Source organism: Megalops cyprinoides, chromosome 15 (assembly GCF_013368585.1).
Source record: "Megalops cyprinoides isolate fMegCyp1 chromosome 15, fMegCyp1.pri, whole genome shotgun sequence".
NCBI lineage: Eukaryota > Metazoa > Chordata > Actinopteri > Elopiformes > Megalopidae > Megalops > Megalops cyprinoides.
This window is the reverse complement of record NC_050597.1, coordinates 19689762-19708140: the sequence shown is the minus strand read 5'-3', so window position 1 is coordinate 19708140 and position 18379 is coordinate 19689762. Positions and strand designations below refer to the sequence as shown.

The following is an 18379-nucleotide window of genomic DNA, read 5'->3' as shown; positions in this document are numbered from 1 at the left end:
GCTGAGTAAAATTGTTTTTATAGGATAAGCAGACGCTCTGGAAAAGAGTATCTGCTAAATGACTGTAATGTAATGTAACGACAGCCACCCCTGGCTTTATAATTTGATTAAAAAAAACCTGCAGCAGCAGAGTTCACATAAAAAGGCGATTTTGGCTGACTGTACGGCAGTGCGTTTCTCTTTAAGATCCCGCCCTGCCGTTAGGACAGGTAGGAGCGACGCGTGCTTCTGGCAACATCCACATCTATTAACGCTTGATTGGGATCATCCTAATTGGTCGCCCGGATTGTAAATGTCTTTGCCGCACTGGCTCAAAGAAGGAGGAGCCGGCAGTGCCCCGGGAGGGCGCGATAGAAACGTCTGAGGGAAAGTGTGTGATATGCGACGGATTAAAGGGGATTATCTGCGATTCTCCTTGCTTATGCAAGAGTCTCTTTCTGAAAGGTCTCTTCAAGATCACACAGCCACAAAACGCTTTGAACACACAGCCGGTGGGAGGCTGAGGTAATTAAATAATCAAGAGGTTTTCAACAAGTTGTGTCATTACCCACTCCCATTCCCACTTAGCATCACAGAGTCAGCATCATGGTGGGCAGGGTTAGCAGACTGTGAAACTCCACCCAACTGGGAAATGAGGCATCAATCAAATACATGAAACAATAATTGGCCCTTACAGTCAGCTGAGGTCTTTTATGGGTCTAGCTATTCCTTTTATATTACCAATGCATAGACAGACAACCTCTGTAAGGCTGCAAAAAAAATTAGATATGGTCAGAAGACCAGACAGAAACAGAAAGCCTGGGCCAAGTATGGTCTGAGGAAGAGACATACAGGTTCATTAAAGTGACTGAAAGATACACAGGTGTTACTCAATAGGCATGTGCAATAGTCTGGGTTACATCCCCCCAAAACACACACATAAACACACAAATACACACACACACACTGCTTACCTTTCCATCATACCGCTTCACCAGGAACTGATCCAGACCCAAATCTGACAGAGGAGACAGAGACAGATGAATAGAGAGACAGAGGAAATCAGAGAAAGAGAGAGGGAGAGAGAGAGGAGGATGAGAAGAAGAGTTAGGTGGAGAGAAAGGGAGGGAGAGGAATACAATACATAATTGGTACAAGCTGGAGACAGAGACTGAGACCATAAGGCACACGTTTATATCGGATGCAAAGCAGGTTTGCAGCCTCCTGAATTTTCACGGCATTTACAGAGTGTCATTATTGCATCTGTGGTAATTACTGACATTTGCCAGTGATTAATAACATCCATTAACAACCGGTTTCCATATTTGAATGCTCTCAAATTAACTTCAACATCATTCAACATTGACTCCTTTGTACATTAATCACTGGAACGAAAAAGCTGTGCAGTACATGTGCTGGCCCTGAGGTCTCCCCCCATTCAAAGGGAAATGGAGGAGGTGTCTGTAACCTTGGCTTCGACAGAGGGCTGCGGCCAGCACATAATGGGGGAACAGCCTCTTTCTTTGACGCCTCACAGCGTGTGCTTGACGTCTGGTAACAGGCTTCTTTTCCACGGAGAACATAACGAGAGCTCTGTGCCCTTGGATCTCTGAATGAGGGGGACTGCCAGAGCGTCCCGCTGTTCACAGACACATCAAACTTGCAATTGTGAGTGATGCAAGGTGCTGTGGCTGTATCCCTCAGGGCCATAACATCCACCTAAACAGAAGCAGTCAAATGCTGACAAGCATGCGATTCTGCCCCCATCAGGCAAAGACGACTGTGGGCTGTGGGTTTGAATCCCAGGGTGAGGCACCGCTGTTGTATCCTTGACTATGGCATTTTCTAATATTTGTTAAATATAATTAATTCTGTGAGGCCACCTCGTTGGGTAAGCATACGGTTTTCCAAATGGAGTAGGTCTGGAGATAGGGAGGTTAGGCCCTGTGACATGTGACATCAGAAAGGCGAAGGTTCAAACCCAGTTGTTACGCCCATCACTCACTCCAGTGTCAACGCTGGCACTTCAGCAGCACCGAACTAAACCGTGAATTTGATATTGTGAAGGTCCACATTGTGTACTCATGTACGTTAATTGAAATCCTAAACTTTCAGAGACTGGAGAGAATAATAACGGGTTGATAGGGAATGAATGATGCCTGCATTATACCATTCTCTCTCAGCTGGAACGGAGAGAGGGAGCGAGAGAGAGAGAGAGAGAAAGAGAGGTGCTGGGGTCATCCTGATGCCGCCTGGTCTCACGTCTCTCACATCACACCCACGGCGTGCCCCCTGTGACATCGCTCCCACTCGGGGCAGCCAGCAGGAGGAGTGCCGTGCCGCACCACGCTGTGCCGGACCCACTCCTCGCACTCACATCAAACGGCGGATTAAGGGCTCTTAAGACTGTGCTTTCAAAATTAAACGCAAAAAGCTGAGAGCGCCCCCCCAGCCCTCTCCTCTTCAGTTCACTGGGTTATTTATTCAGTTATTCATGGTGAGAGGACACCAAGCTGCATGTGTGCCTCCCGGGGGGAGGGGTGAGTGCAAGGCTGAGGTTTGAAAAAATTAAAACTGAAAAACTTTCCAAAAAAAAAGTCTCAGGGCAGTATCTCAAAGAATTCAGAAGAGTTCAAAGCTCAGACTTCCAAGAACACAGTCAGTTCTGCTAAGCCAGCATCAGTAATGGCACATTGTGCCTGTCACACCTGCGACAGAGCCTCTGTGATACAGGCCTCATGTCACCCAAAAGGCAAAAAGGCCTCCTAGATCACATCATATGATCCGGCCTCAAACCTTAAACTAGGGCGCTGTGTCCAAACGGCCAGAAAAAAAAAAAAACACATCTCAATTTTATGCAGACACCCAGTATGTCCAACTAAATTACCCCTGAAATGGATAACATGCTTAATCCAATCAATACAAGACCATCTGCTCAGTCCCCTTGCAAAAAATAACATGCCTTGACAAACAGGCCCAGGAGAATCTCATTTCAGGCTCACAGGGGCTATATGGATCATGCTATAGGGATGCGATCAGGGGAGTGAATCTATCATGATTCATCAATAGATCAACAGCCTTTAACCTAACCAACCAAGCACTATTGACTAAACAACAGTGGAGGAGGAGGCCATGCAATATTCATGCAGCACGAAGGCACCGCAGGAGGGCATTCCAGCAGCAAGCATCCAAACACAAAACCCTACAGAAATGAAGCCGGTTTAAAAAACACTTCATCATTTATTCATTCTCTCATGACTTGGGGCTGCCCATCCAGAAAATGACAGAAATCATTTCATCAGTCAGCAGTCAGCCCTTAAATTCTTATTATAACCAACAGGACATGCAGAGACTTGTGCGGGCAGCATTCCACACTTAATAACCAGACTTAATAAAGGGTGCAAGAGATGTGAATTATCATGTGTTAGACTCTCATCCTCTCACACAGTCTCTCTCTCTCTCTCTCTCTCTCTCTCTCCTGTCATCCCATTCCTTGCTGGCATTATTACTTTAACAAGCTCAGTGTGGAGACAGAGAGAGGGAGGGAAGCATGGATCTAAAAGGAGACTAATGCATGCTGTGTCATGCCTTGAACACAGCCCAGACCGGGGAACTGCTGAGTCGTGCAGTCCATGCGCGGTGACAACGTCGGCATCAGGCCTTGTTAGCGTGGGTGGCGGGCAGGAGAGCTCTGCTCCCAGCAGCACGGTGCTGAAGGATGGGGAGCGCTGGGGGTGCCCTTCACACGCATGCTCGCACAATCCCTTCAGAGCCTGCACCTGGCAAGTGCTCTCTGTGGGAAGCAGTCATTTCCACCGCTGTGCAGTGGTCACGTGGGCTCTGTGGTCATGCAGGGTCCGTTCTGGTATGGCCACACAGGCATTCCCAAGTGGCCATTTTGGAGCTCTGGAGCGCTCAATAGCGATAAAAAGGCCAGGCAGCCCTAGGCTCACTTCCATTCCCCTCCCCCAGTCACAACGCAGCTCTTCCTCCAGCACCCTGCTCGCTGCGTGACTGACGGGGTTTTTCAGCCCGAGCAGCTAATGAATGTACCAAATGCACAGGTGCAACGTGCCCCTATTCCTGAGCTCCAGGGCACAGCCAGACAGTCAGCTAAATCCTGGCAGCCCCTCCTCCGCAGCATGCCTGCAATCATGATGTAAGGTGTAAAAATACAAGCATCTGCCTCAAATCATCGCCTGTCGCCCGTCTGACGCCGTCACGGAGAGACGGCGTTCTGCCCACTCTCACCCATGTGGGTGAGTCCATGCAGGAAATGACTCTCCTCTGAAATCAGGGCAGCAGGGGACGGTTTAATCCGACGGGAATCTCAACAGTGAATTACGACCCCTCCCCTCTGTACAACTGACAGTGCACCAAACACCCCCCTACAACACGCAACCCCAAAGCCAAGGGCAGGGGGGGGGGGGCAACGATGGGATCAGAGACCGGAGGCAGAAGTCGAATGTAGCCTTCTACACTTATAACCGGAACTCCAAACTACTCCAGGACATCCGACCCTCTTTTAGGCTGCAGGCTGTGGGGTTCAGTCAAGGAAAGAGGCAGTTACCATCCAGACAGCTACAAAGTACAGACAGACATAAGCAGGAGAGAAACATGACTAAGGACAGAGGCAGTTACTTTCCAGACAGCTGCAGTGTACAGGGAGGCAGGAGTAACGCGGCTAAGCAGAGAGGCAGTTACTGTCCAGAAGGCAGCGGCATACAGACAGGCAGGCACAGGAGAGATACTCACTCTCGGGCTGCTTCTCGTTGGGGGTGATGGAGCGCACAAAGTCCTGCGGTGTCATGTACACCTCAGGATCGCCGTGCTCATTTATGATCTTCAGAGTGGCAAAGTAACGGAAGATCTTGTCTGGGGTGGAGTACGCTCGGATCCTGTTCTCATACTCCATCACCTGGCCCAGGGGAAGTGGTGGAATGAGAGAGAGAGAAAGAGAGAAACAGAGGACAAGAGAAAGAGAATATTATGCTGTTAATGTTCACATTAATGCAATGCTAATGAGGGTTTCTAATAGGCACAGCCCAGGTCATAGAGGTTCCATGTAACACGACAGTGTTTGAGAGAGCTGGAATCTGACACAGTGTACCTTGCAGTCATCACACCCATTGCCGCATTACTGCTTCTGAGAGAAACCGAAGCCATGAGCTACGTAATATTAACAAGGGGGTGCTTCAGTTCTCCCGAGGACACAGGGATAACAGCTGTAGATCATCAGAAAAACAACACATTTTCAATGTCAAAGCAGTCGCACCACATTATACTCAAGAATCCTCTGTGACTGCAGAAACATGTCATTAAGGACACGCCACTGGGCGAGGACAGTGGGGATAGACCTCCAAGTGAGCCAATCGTATGAATGACTAAAAACTCAGATGAGTTGAGCTGTCATCTGGGGGAGTAACACTGGCAGCCACAGGGCTCTGTTAGTGTAGCAACATACAAATGCAATAATGCTTTCTGGAGCAACAAGAGTCTCCTTCAACTCCATTTACTTATGTTACTCATTTTTAAGCAAGGGACTTTATCTGGGGTGATTCTGAAGGCTCTTTTTACTTTTTTAAAAACATCACTCACTCTTTCAGGCTGGATATTTACTACAGTTTTTCAGATTGACTACTTTGGGCAAAACTGCAATGGCAGTGCCTCACCTGGGAACTTAACGTTTTCTGAATAAAAGCCGTAAGAGCTATGTCAGACTACAACCCTTCAATTTTTCATTTAACTGGACTAGGATTCTGCTCCTCAGCGACCAGGGTTTGTTTATATTTCAAAGCATACGTGATCTACATTTAGGAAGATGCGTGTTAAAATTGTCATAGGCCATAACTTTACAAATGAATTGCACATGTAGATACCTTACTCTATTACATTTTCCCTATCTAGTACAAAAAGCATTACATTCTAGGAGAATGAAAGTGTTCATATAGCCTCATACACAGCATCTGAGCATCCCTGTCAAGTCAGTAAGAGAGAAATAACGAATGTGAGAGGAAATGAACTCCTTCCAGTCATGGCCAAAGAGGATATTAATTTCCTCACTCCAGATTCCATCATGAGCTGATAAAGAAAACTGAAATAAAGAGTATCTTAAGGTGCCGCATGGAAGACAATGATAAGAAGAGAGGGACGGCGGGGCGTCCACAGGTGACAGACGTGACGTGACCATTAAAGAGAGGCGGGGTTCCACCAACCCCCCCCCCAGCACCAGCGGGGTCTTGCATCAGTGTCGAGTGAGAAGCCCAGGGCAAAGGAGGCAGGACAACGCACCTTCCGGATGACAGCTCTGCGCTCCCCAAAGCCCAAAATAACTTCAGGAAATGACACGTCCATGGAAAAGGTTTTGGGGAGGAGGACAGAAGGCAGCAGACTCTCTACTAAAAAACCCTGTAGACCTGACAAACTGCCAGAGGTTTCAAAAATGTTTTACAATAGGTTAATGGACCAGGCTTAAAAGGATTTAACAAAAAGGGATTCACATAAAAAGCTGTACATTAGGCTTACACCTTAAATATCGACAGCCGTTGAGTCAAGCCCTCGGCATACCTCCCTATGAGACTCTGAACACTTCCATAGCCTGCGTGAATGACCCTAAAGGCATCTGCCATTGATTTGGCATCCGCCACTCATAAAGAGGTGATGTCTGCTTTAACAGCTGTTTCCGTCAAACTTAATTATTTTCATGCTGACATGTACACTTTAACTGTGTCCTTTCAGGTGTTTCAGTTGCAGTACAGTACAGGTCAACATGCAATTCCTTTCACATAAATAGATCCATAAATACGCTGAAGGTCATTTGCATGTAGACCATTTAATACAGACACTTTGCAAAATTGTGATTGGACCTTGAACAAATCAGTCTCCCACTACACATAGAGGAAGCCAGGGGGCTGTGGCTGGTGGGAAGGCTTCCTATTGGCTGGTGGAAAGGGTTCCTATTGGCTGTTGCTGAAGGGCAAGAGAGCAAATCAGGAAGCACACTAGAACTGTTCTACTTTTTTCCTACTTTTTCCACTTTTGCCCTGGCTTTAGAGAGCTTTTTCCTCCCCCCAAATTCATTAGCATTACGCTTTTTTTTTCCTGATTTACATTAACAACACACACACGCTGAACATTTATAAGGATGACAGCTGGGTCCTGCCAGCGAATCTCCCAGAGCCGATTTTGCATGCTTGTTCATTTAAGTACTATTTAGGGATGACTCGATTTGTCTCGGCTCTCCCACATTCCAGCAGAGCCAGCTCCCTGTGCTCTTAATTCAGCCTCCTGGGTGGGGCCAGCACTGCTGCTCTATCACATACCAGCATGGGCCTTAAGGAGCTTTGGTGCGAGTGTCTGAGTGTCTGTGTCTCTGTGTACCTAGAGGACCCTCCTGTCACCATGGCAGTGCTGTCTCTGCCCACCAGTGGGGGGAGTTACAGGTCTCCCCCCTCCATGAATCTTTCATATTAATAAATAAAACAGCTGGGGGTGGCTGCTCCAGGCTGGTATGAGCAATGGGCAAGCAGGGAAGCTTTGTCATCCCCACAAAACCCTCTTCTCCTCAGTATTGATCACACCATCACCCACGAGAAAGGCAGTGGCTCTCTCTCTCACACACTCACTCACACACACACACACACACACACACACCTCCAGCCTTGCCCTGAAAACACCATTTCCCACTGAGTCAGACAGACACCTGAATTCATAGTGCTAAATTCCCTTCATCTCTCCACAGCGATTGCCTGAACCCCCCCCCCCCCCCCCCTTCCCCACCTGCGCCAGTGTGCCGCAAACACAATCACAGTGAGAAACTCCATCTACTGTCCGCCAGGGACACGCACCACTCCTCCACTGTATTGAGTTTAGAGAGCGCTGCTGCCGCTGCACATATAATTCTCTCCTTTCACTCTCCCATTCTGGCTCTCCCTCACTCCTGCTGGATAAATGTGTCCATTTGTTCTCCCTGCACCCCTTCCATTATGTTTTGTGTGTCTACTGTTACCCATTGACATTACCCTGCTTATCCCAAATAATTCCTCAGAAAATTGCAGTGGAGTTTAACCTTGGTAAAAGGCAGCATGCTGTCTCCTTTTTCAGACTGGCTGGCTACAGACTGGTACAATAAAGCTTTCTCCACCAAATACCAAATTACAATTTGCATGAAACTGAGATGCAGTAAATGCATGTTTGTGAATGGATTTTTTTAAATATGTGTATATGTGTAATCATGCATGTTGGGGAAAGACCAGCCTTGGTCCATTGATTACTGAGCTATTGATCACACAGTCCTGCAATTTGGCAGACACATTGACTGGCAGTTTTCTGTTGTTTACGGTATTGATTACCTTGCGGTCACGGAAACCGGATCGCGGTTTCTTTTTTTTCCCTTCAGCGCCTGCCTCCTCCTCCTCTTCGCCGCTGCTGGGCTCCACAGAGCCCTCTGATTCCACCTCTGACTCCGCCTCCTTCGCGGGCCCCGCCTGGTCAGGGTCCGGCCGATCCTCGTGTCTCACTGATGACCCCGCCTCTGCATTCGCCCTGCCAATCAGCATACAGGAATAGCTTCAGTGACAGCTAAAGACAGTGATCTTCTAAGCCGCGTCTTCAACACCAATGAGTAAATTAATGGGGGAAAGCTGTGAAGGATAATTGCAAAATTCCAAACTTACCATTCCAAACCATTTATAACCATAAAAGACTGTTAACAGGCTATTTCAAACTGATGTTGGGAAAATAAATAATGCCTTCATGTGTATGTGTGTATGAGTGTGTGAGTGTGTGTCTTGGAAGAAAGGAGGGCAAACTGCTATTTCACGGCATCTTGAAAATAGTCCAAATAATAATAATAACAATAATAACATTAATAATAAATTGTGGCTCTGTGCCTGAAGGTTGTCTGAATAATTGAGTTTAATAAGACACAGAGAGATTGAGCTCAGTGTAAGGGTTCAGAACAGTCTCACCTTGACAGCCCCACAAGCTGAAGCCCATCCATTACAGCACCATATTACTGGCAGATCCCCTCAGACAGCTCACTGCCTCGCCCACACCAGGGTTAAATGGTCAGGGCAAAAGTAGCTGCACTGAGGCCCTGCTATCCCCACCAGGCCTCAGACATCATGCACACATTTCAGATTGGCTGGCACAGAGAGGCTGGTCCAGGTCAGAGCCGACTGGTTTAAAGATGCCAGTGTGAGCGCACAGCTGCCCCGCGACACTAAGCTCCGAAACCAGAACTCAATCCCACGGCCCTGTCTTCCCCATACCGCCTTTAAATGCCACGTTATTCGCCTCTCCAAACAACTCCCAAAATCGGAATATTTCCTCCTAGCGCTTAAACGTATAGATCAGAGCAAATATTGCTCTGGCTAATTTGATGGCCTTTTTTTGCCCTGGAGGTCACTGGTTGTTACTGCCGTTAGTTTCTTGGGGAGCCACTCAGGCAGACAGTCATTAGGTCAGTCACTGAGTCAGTGTGTGACACCACTGTTTCTATGTCTACATCCTTTTGTCAGGGCCAAAAAGCCATTGAGCTACAGACATGTAAATATCAAATGTATCAAGAGAAAAAGGTAAGGGGGCATAAGGGGGAAGTTTATGGGATTGAGAGGGGTCAGAGTTCAGTGCAGGCCCTCCACTCCTCCCTACTTCCAGGAAGTCCTTACCTTGTCCACAGCAACCCCGCACTGGCCGAAGCTCCGGTCACGCCCACCAGAGCTGCTAGCATGAGTCTCCTTCGGCCGGCTCCCCTCGCGGCATTGCCATGGTATCGCCTTGACAACTGCGCCAGCCCCACGGTAGCCGCTGACAACAGCCGCAAGCGGAACATGCTGCGGTTGGGGGGGAGACGATTAGATCCCTCATGTGTATCCAGGTAACAGATGTCACAATTCAAAGGACAACATTTAAACCTTAAGAAGACGACAAACAAATGACTCATAAACCCAGCACAAACAGTAGTGCGTGATTTTGGTACTACTCAGGGAAATAAGATTCTAACATGGTTTCTACACTGCTGCAAGGTTATGGCAAAGTCATGACAACTTCACACACTAGCTGGACTACAGAAATGGCAGTTCTGTAGTCTCTGTCAGTATTTAGGGAAAAAAAATATAATGCCATCAGTAGCAGTTCGCAAATCTTCTGCTTTTCGATCCTGCAGGCTTAAATCGGTTTGCAGCTTTACAGCTCATGCTGTCACACAGTACTGCACACGCGTGCACACACACGCACACACACACGCGCACACACACACGCGCACACACACACGCAGACACACAAACATACTCCATCTGAAAGGACCATAAGAGTCTGAAATCAGGCATTACAGTGAGATACTGCCTGAAATTAAGAGGTCTTTAAGGAGGACTGCACTGAGGGTTGGGTGAGCTGCCAAAGACGCTGGCACTGCGGCACTTCTCCCCCCAGCACCCCTGGGTGAAGCCTGAGATCATTTCCTCCAATAGCTAATTAACAAAAACGAAGAAAGAAACACTTTAAAAAATCCACTGTTTTGCTGCTGGGATACATCCGTAATATTCGCACCACCCAAAAACCCAATAAAACAGCCCCAGACTGATTACAGTTCTAATGAATACATGAGGAAAAAAAAGAACAAAGTGGTAAGAGTCCACTTCTGCAGCAGCGCTAATCTCCAAACTCCATTTTAAAGTGACACGTTTAATTTGAAACATTTAAAAGGAAATACTGCACGCTGTGGAACGATAATTAACAATGAAGACGGTGGTTCTGTACCCAGCCACCACACTCCCCCGTCGCAGGCCAGGACAGAGTGAAATGTGTACACCGGGCTTTAGATCTGCCACCTGCCGACACACAATCACCTGTTCACGACACCGATTGAGCAGGAAGTCCTTATCGGGGTGGTAACTCATGACGATGGGGACTGCGGGCTGTCTCTCTGGGGGCTGTGGGAGCACGCAGAGTGAACACAGCACCTTAGGGCCGTGGGTTCGAATCCCAGGAGGGACACTGTAGTTTGGCATGGGTGCATTAGATCGGTTGTTGCAGTGCATACCCCAGTTCCACAGACGGGTTACAGAATGCAAAATTAGGTGTCATAATAAGTCAAAGGTAAGGTTTCTGCTGAGCAGACACATTGAGCTCCGCTAATAATGTTGAAGTTGTTTGAATTAATGACAGAGACAGTTGATATCCGCTTGAACTTACCAAAAGAGGTGTGTGGCATCACACTGTCACTATTCAGTTGACACCTTCTAGCTAAAAACATTTACTATCTGACAACTGAAGGCTAAAATGCTCATCTAGGGATCTGAGTAAACGGAATCAGTACTGGAAACACACCAGGCAAATCTGCCAAAAGCTAGCAGGCATACCCACCTAAATATGGTTAAAAAGTAACAAATATTCCCTTACTCATCCATTAGTCAAAAACTGGCTTTAAACAGGCCTACACACATCTAGGACACAAACCTCAGGCCTATGTAATCCAAATCTGAGCTACATAACCATGGAATGTCTGTCAGCTTACACACTGGACACCCAAAAGCAAACACTGTCAATGATCCAAGGACACAAAACAGACACTTTACCATTTACCGTAAAAGGATGGAGAAGCAGCGCACTAATGAGAAAGGACAGCAGGTAAAAGTGTGTTTATCTGAGTGTAAAGCAAAGCTGGTCAAGTTCTTAAAAAAAGAACTCTCACAGCATACACAACGGATATTTAACATTTATATTTAATTTCATATTCTCACATATATATAGCCGAAATATATTTTTCACTAGCCTATATACAGTAAACAGTGACCTGTCATTACTTAGTGTCCTAGTTGCACTAGCTGAGAGTCATTGTTCTAAATTGTCAGGTTACTCTGGCCTCGGTTATATAACAATTTAGTCATAATCTGAAGTGACAGCTGTCACTCCCCCAAATGCAAACCCCCCACCTCCCAACCAGTATACCAGTACCAACTGCTAACCGCAAGGTGATGATCCCAAACAGCACAAGTGCTCATTCAGGAAACATTACACTAAGGCCAGTCACAGGTCAGCCCACACTCATTACGCTGTGTCCGACAGGGAAGAGGACGAAGTCCCCTGTGAGAGGCCCATTTGATTTAATTATTTTCAGAAAGGGATTCGCACTGGACCCTTCACTACGAGATCTCTCATGTATGGGATTCTACAGCCTACTGCCTTCTGATGAATCGCTTTGATTGGGGGAAAGAGGTACGAGAAATCTGCCTCCTCAACTGACACTGGTTGAATGCCATCTGCCCCCGAGATACACATAGTTTCCTTTCCGAGCTACAGTTCCTGACAAGCCAACACACCACTCAGAATAAGTATGCTTGCTTGCCCGGTTGAAAAGACGGACCACCACAACCACAAAAAAAAGAAATCGCTCTGTGCGTGCTCCCTTTCATTCATGTTGACTGCTGCAATATCGTTAGGTCATGTCATAACCCCAAGCTGCCAGTGCTATTATCTGGGCTTTTAGCTTATTAGTGTGCAGTTACAAATATCCTTGCACCCTTTTTAAATCACTCAATAACATACAAATACTAGCTAGGGAGGTATAGATATATCGAATTTTGCGATATCGCGATAAAAAAATGTCTTGATACCGTCGTGGGACTGTGACGAAATCTGCCAGGATATTACATGGTTAATATCACTAGTATAGCTGCGTTCTACTATCTCTCCTTGTTGAAAATTGTACTTTTGTATTGCAATTGTATTGTACATACATAGTTCAATCAGTCATTGCCAAAGACAATTCATGCCAGTCCACCTTCCTCATGCTTTGCACATGCTTAGGTCATGGCTGGCTACTTTTATTTTATTTTACTAAAGAAGGAAAGCAGAAGCACTTTAAGTCACAAGGAAAAACAAATTTTATACGAATAAAAAAAGCTGATTCATTATTTAATAAAGGACATTTTTTCAAGACACCATTTTCTTTGTTTTTTAATATCACGATAAATATCATATCATGGACTTTTTATCATGGCATTATCGTACCGTGAGTTTTCATCCCTAAATACTACATATTAGGCTATTTTAGCGAATTCTGGAATTTAGCCTCCCTGTGTTTCCAGCACAAGCGTTTTTACAGTAACGAATCAGTGCTCGGGAAATCGCACGTGGACAAGCGTATTTAGTACTTATGTTCTTAAGCCAATTTATTGGAGAACCAAAAAAATAATTCACCACTTTCCATGAGGAAGGTGGACTGCAGTAATTCCTGTCCAGAACACTTTTGCTACAGTGTTTGCCTGCCCATCCATCTGTCTGTGAGAGGGTTACAACTTGGATGCTCAGATTCAACCTAGCACCAGCACTCAAATTCTGAGCACAAATAGAGGTGCAGTGGAATGAGGACGGCGTATGTGAAAGCACTGTAAAGCGTTATGAACCTCTGTGTTTGAATGAACCTTTGAGTGGCTCATCTACAGAACCTAAACCATGTCCTCCTGGACACAGCTGAACAGGAAAATTATCATCACTTAATTTGTCCCATGACACAGTACTGAGACGCCTACACATAATTGAGCTGGCTTTAGGGATGAAGGAAACTGGTCAGCTTCTTAAGCACAACCCTTGATCTTGCTGTGTTGTTGTTTAAAACATGGCTATTATCATTACAAAACACTACAGAAAAATTCCACCCCGCCCTACGTGAGTCACATTTGCTGAGTACAATGCCCCTGTCGGCCCAGAGAGAAAACACTGGGCCGGCTTACTGATATATGGAGCTTAATTACCTTCAAAAACTGAGAGAAGACCCAGCAGGCAGAAAACAAATAAACAGACACTCACACATAGAAATATGCTGCAATGTTGCTCTAAACTCCAGCTACACCCGATGCTTTCTGAGTAAGAAAAGCACACCTGGGCATTCAAAACATGTCTGCTTAGTGGAAATTAATCTTTTAGAGTGAGCTTTAAACTTGATCTGGACAAAACCCAGCTGGGAGCTCAGCACAGTATTGTGGAGATTTTTTTAAAAATGGCTACATCACACAAGGGCCTTTTTCCCGTTTACCCATCTGCCAGGGCTGGGTTTTCTTTAAAGCGAGCACAGCAGAACATATTGGGTAATCCCAAAACCTTCCCCTCTGCAACAAGTATCTAATAAACTGTTCCGCCATCACCACCACCCCAATTTCCATTAGTCTCACAGCACTGATATGGCAACTCCTCCACAGCATCTCCACTTTAGAGGGCTTTCTTTCAAATTTAAGAAAGAACTAATGCATTGACTTTGGATTTTTCCTTTCCTTTCCACTTTCATAATGACCACTAGCTACCGCAGCGATCCACCGGGAAAAAAAAAAAAAAAAAAAAAAACAATGTAACACCCAGCTAACACACTATGTAGTCACAACATTTCAGGAACGTTATGGTTTTGGTTGGTGCACGCAGAAGGTTTATTTACGTTAGCCACTTTAGTCTGTAAATCAATGCCCCCGGTGGACAGGGGTCAGCCTGAAACATAAAGACAACTTCCTCTTGTTACCTGGAGGGCATTTAGCAACAAAAGGATGTCACACGTTAACTCCTTCTCCACTCACTCATTTACCACAGGTAGCTTCCAAAATGGAAAAAAACATCCACCTTGACATGTTTTAATATTGTTTTCCATCCTTTGAATGGGCCGTACCATTCAAAATCAATAGCTAGTTATCTTTTCCCTTGTTTTGCTGTCTTCACCCCACATGTAGCTAGGTAGTCAGGAGTTAGCATGTGCACAAAAGGCCCCAGAGTGATTTAACAAGAAACTACATCTATTTCTCCTTTCCTTCTTCACTTAAAAAAAACAGTTCCAATTTGTAGGAGACTGTACAATTTACTTGATGCTACAGGGCTATTTCCTCCTTCAATCGCTCAATAAACATCTAATTCTGCCCAATGCAGTGTGCCATGGCCATATCCAGTACTGGGTAGCCAGCTGTACCTGGGTTGACCTGCTTCCAATCAGCTGCGAGTTCAAACTGCCTTTTAGTGTGCAGTGGATACCATCGGAAAAGAGGCATAATAAGTATGTTGTTAGCGTTTTATCCAAAACTAGGTTTATTAATGCACTAAATTCTCTTTCTGATTCATTCAATTCCAAGAGTGCCTGCCAGCCCAATACCCCATTTCCACAAACTGCAATCAGATGACTGCCATGCACACCAGCTCCTCTGTGTACCATACTTCAATGGGCCACTGAGTAATCAGGAGCCAAATTAATTTTTCAGCACTCTTCATTAAAAAAATTGTTTTGTTTTCATAACTTGTAGTCTGAAACAGGACAACATCAGCATAATGGCTGAGCTTCAGAGAAGATTGTATATATCAAGATCAAAAGATAAAACACCCTTTTGGTCAGGTTTTGCAGCGACTTCTGGGGGCTTCTATGCTCAGCCAGTAAGTTCCAGCTTGAAAGGGCCTTGCTGCCAGTCATGCCATGTGTAAATGCCACTGTCTGCAGGGTAAGGACCATTCAACGGAACCATATCAAACAGAGGGGACTAAATGGACTTATGTCAGTGGAACTTTACCTCGATTGCAGAAGACATCAACATGGAGACCTGATCAAAGCCAGAATATAAAAATTTAATCAAAAATATAAAAACCAACTTGTAGCATTTCATAAAAATATTATTCTGTGAGTAAATTATGAGTTTTAATTATTTGTTTCTCTGTCTTAGATTATTTTGTTTCATTTTCTAAATACATTTTTGTAAACTTCTAAAGATATTTTGAATAGTATACATTTAATACTCGCATAGTAATATTAGCATACTGTAAATAACATTTTCATTAGTGCAATTAAAGTTTTTAGACTTGGAATGCCAAAGTAAAGCAATGTGGTATACTAAAATTCATTTTAAAGTCTTAACTATATCACCTCAAGACTGAAATTATGCTATTGTGGCCACTGCAAAAATATCTTTGCCACTAAGATGTGACCACAATGTCAACTTCCACATGCCACTAATGTTGAAATATTCTGTACCTATGTTCTGTTGCAATGTTGCTCCACAACATATTAGCCATAACACATAATGTTGTTAAACCAAGGTGTTGCAATGTTGCATCACCGCCATCACAAAATCACTGGCACTTCACTTTCATAAAGTCACAACATGGCATTGCCACATCCGAAATGTGACACTGTCACCTGGTGTTAGCCAGGTAGCCATTAAGCAGGTAGAGGAGTGTGTGAGGCAAACTACAGCACGAGAATGATTGTGAGGCCTTTTAACAATCATTTCCAACTTGAAAAAATCTGAATTTGCATTTTGGCAATCATAAAAAACCAACTGCAAAAGAGTACAGTTTGTTGAGGACCAGAGAGTGAGGGAGACAGCAGGGGATAGAAGAGAAAGGAGAGGTGAAAATCAGACTGATAGATACAGAACGAGGGAAAACTAGACAAGGAAGATGAGGGGAAGCTACTGCAAGCAACCACTGCTGCTGATCTGAAGGATCATTTAACCAATAAACGGGTCATGCCGACAGGGAAACATGGTTGGCAGAGCGAAGCACAGAAGAAAACACGTTTTATCCTCACAAGGTACAGACAGAAACAAGTTTCATTCCTAAACATGTCCAGACTCCCTTTGGCATGTGGCTAGGCCTTAAACATGGGGCAGACCAAAACAGCACTACACACTGAGGGCATATGCCTGCAGTCCCAGTTTGCTGTCCCATGTAATGCTTCCCAACTGCTGGTCTTAGCATGTAGGTGACACAACTTACTATGTTCTTCTATTTAAGCATGTCATAAAAATAATCATCCAGCTCAGGAATTCTGCAGCAACTGACACTGACTGACTGACCGACCCACGGGATGGCATCACCTTCTCCAGCAAGTAAACTTATGACAGCTGCATTCACACTTTCAAAATTTCAATAACAAGTAGCCACCTATCCGTACTTGTAAGATAACGACCTGACAGCTCCATTTATTAGGTTGACAAAACTATATTAAAATTACCTACGGCTGTAATGTCATTTTGGTAGGTTCATTAATACAGTAACAATGTGGACTCGAATCCCATTCAGGTTCACAGCTGGACGGGCAGCGGTAGGTTGCAGTGTGGTTAGTCTAATGGTAAGGAGCAGGCTTGTACCCAAAAGGTGCCCGGGGTTGCATCAGATTTGGTTCCCCCTGTCCGATTTTTTTTTTTTTTTACCTTCAGATTTCGGCATATTGGGATGCTTCTTTACGCGCCGTCCCACGTGAGGTGTGTTGTACTGTCTCCAAAGGGGTCACTCAACCCCTAATCTTAACCCTAACCTTAACCCCTGGGGGGAGGAACAAATTCTGATGCGACAGCCGGTGGGCCACTGCCGTTGTACCTTTCCACAAGGTAATAAACCCGCATCGCTTGAGTAAATATCCAGCAATAAGCATGTAAAAGTTGTAAGCAGGGCAATTCGGTATGGATATCAGTGTCCGCTGAATGTAATGTAGCTAAAGATTCAAATCAACAACGCTTCCTTTGAGAGACCTCCAAACACGTCCTCTTGTATTACCTAGTACCACGCATCTCCTTATTGTGCCACCTACCCCCGAGTCTTGCAGCTATGCAAAATCGCTTTTAATACAGTTAATGTATTGAAAATTAACGCGGCTACCTATCTAATAGCTGTGTTTATTGGCAGTCCTGAATGCAGGTTAGGAAAGCTAACGTCCTACAGTCAGCTAGCCTAGCTAGCAGCTACGTGGAATTAGAAAACATCGCTAACAAGGTGCGTTTGTACAATAACGTTACAAAGATTGTTAAAGTCGGCTGTTCGTAACCATTTCTTGACTTGCGTATCTACCGTGCCCAGTACACTCCCGCCTGTCTGCGTAAAAACCGTCAGCAAATATACACACACGCAGCACCACTTACGCTATGTCGGTTTGAGAATACACATACCCAGCTAGCGAGCATTGAGCCTGCCAATACACGCAACAACAAACCCTGCAACGAGCAACCACCACACGCTCACTTACTCCGGTTCCTTGAGCGACCACAGCAGTCCTGGGAAGCTGAGCAAATGACTTTTGCCGTTTCGTGTATTTACAGACACTAAAACTTTCCAAAATCGTCTGTTACTTCTCCCTGAGCCTGACACTCGCCTGTGTCTCGCCAACCCTTTCCGCAAGTTCCGCTTCCATACAGGCCGCACACACACCCTTTAGCTGACGTCACCACAAATGAGGCGGGGCTATTCAAATAAAACCATGACTCCACCCACTGCGGTGCAGCCGTGTTTGTAAATATTGGATTGGGCGTGATAGATGGGCGTGGATCACGCGTAATGTTCAAACAATGTAAAAAGTACAGACACGCCTCTCTTTGCAACGACTTGCGTTTCCTTAATTAGCTGTGATGGAGTCCCCTCACCTGTCCCAAAATCTGAT

At 45.4% G+C, this 18379-nt stretch overlaps 1 protein-coding gene across 4 annotated transcripts in view; it reads right to left on the bottom strand.

Moving 5' to 3' along the window:
* Window positions 1-18142, bottom strand: part of micu1 (mitochondrial calcium uptake 1) — a 37104-nt gene extending 18962 nt beyond the window's left edge. For all 4 annotated transcript variants that reach the window (XM_036546452.1, XM_036546453.1, XM_036546454.1 and 1 more), the window contains exons 1-5: window positions 17969-18142; window positions 9651-9815; window positions 8331-8523; window positions 4735-4897; window positions 954-997 (exon numbers count right to left, since the gene is read on the bottom strand). In XM_036546452.1, coding sequence (XP_036402345.1) covers window positions 954-997; window positions 4735-4897; window positions 8331-8523; window positions 9651-9814 — 564 coding nt within the window. In that variant the 5' untranslated portion in view covers window position 9815; window positions 17969-18142. The remainder of the gene's footprint in view (window positions 1-953; window positions 998-4734; window positions 4898-8330; window positions 8524-9650; window positions 9816-17968) is intronic.
* Between the last annotated feature and the right edge of the window lie 237 nt (window positions 18143-18379).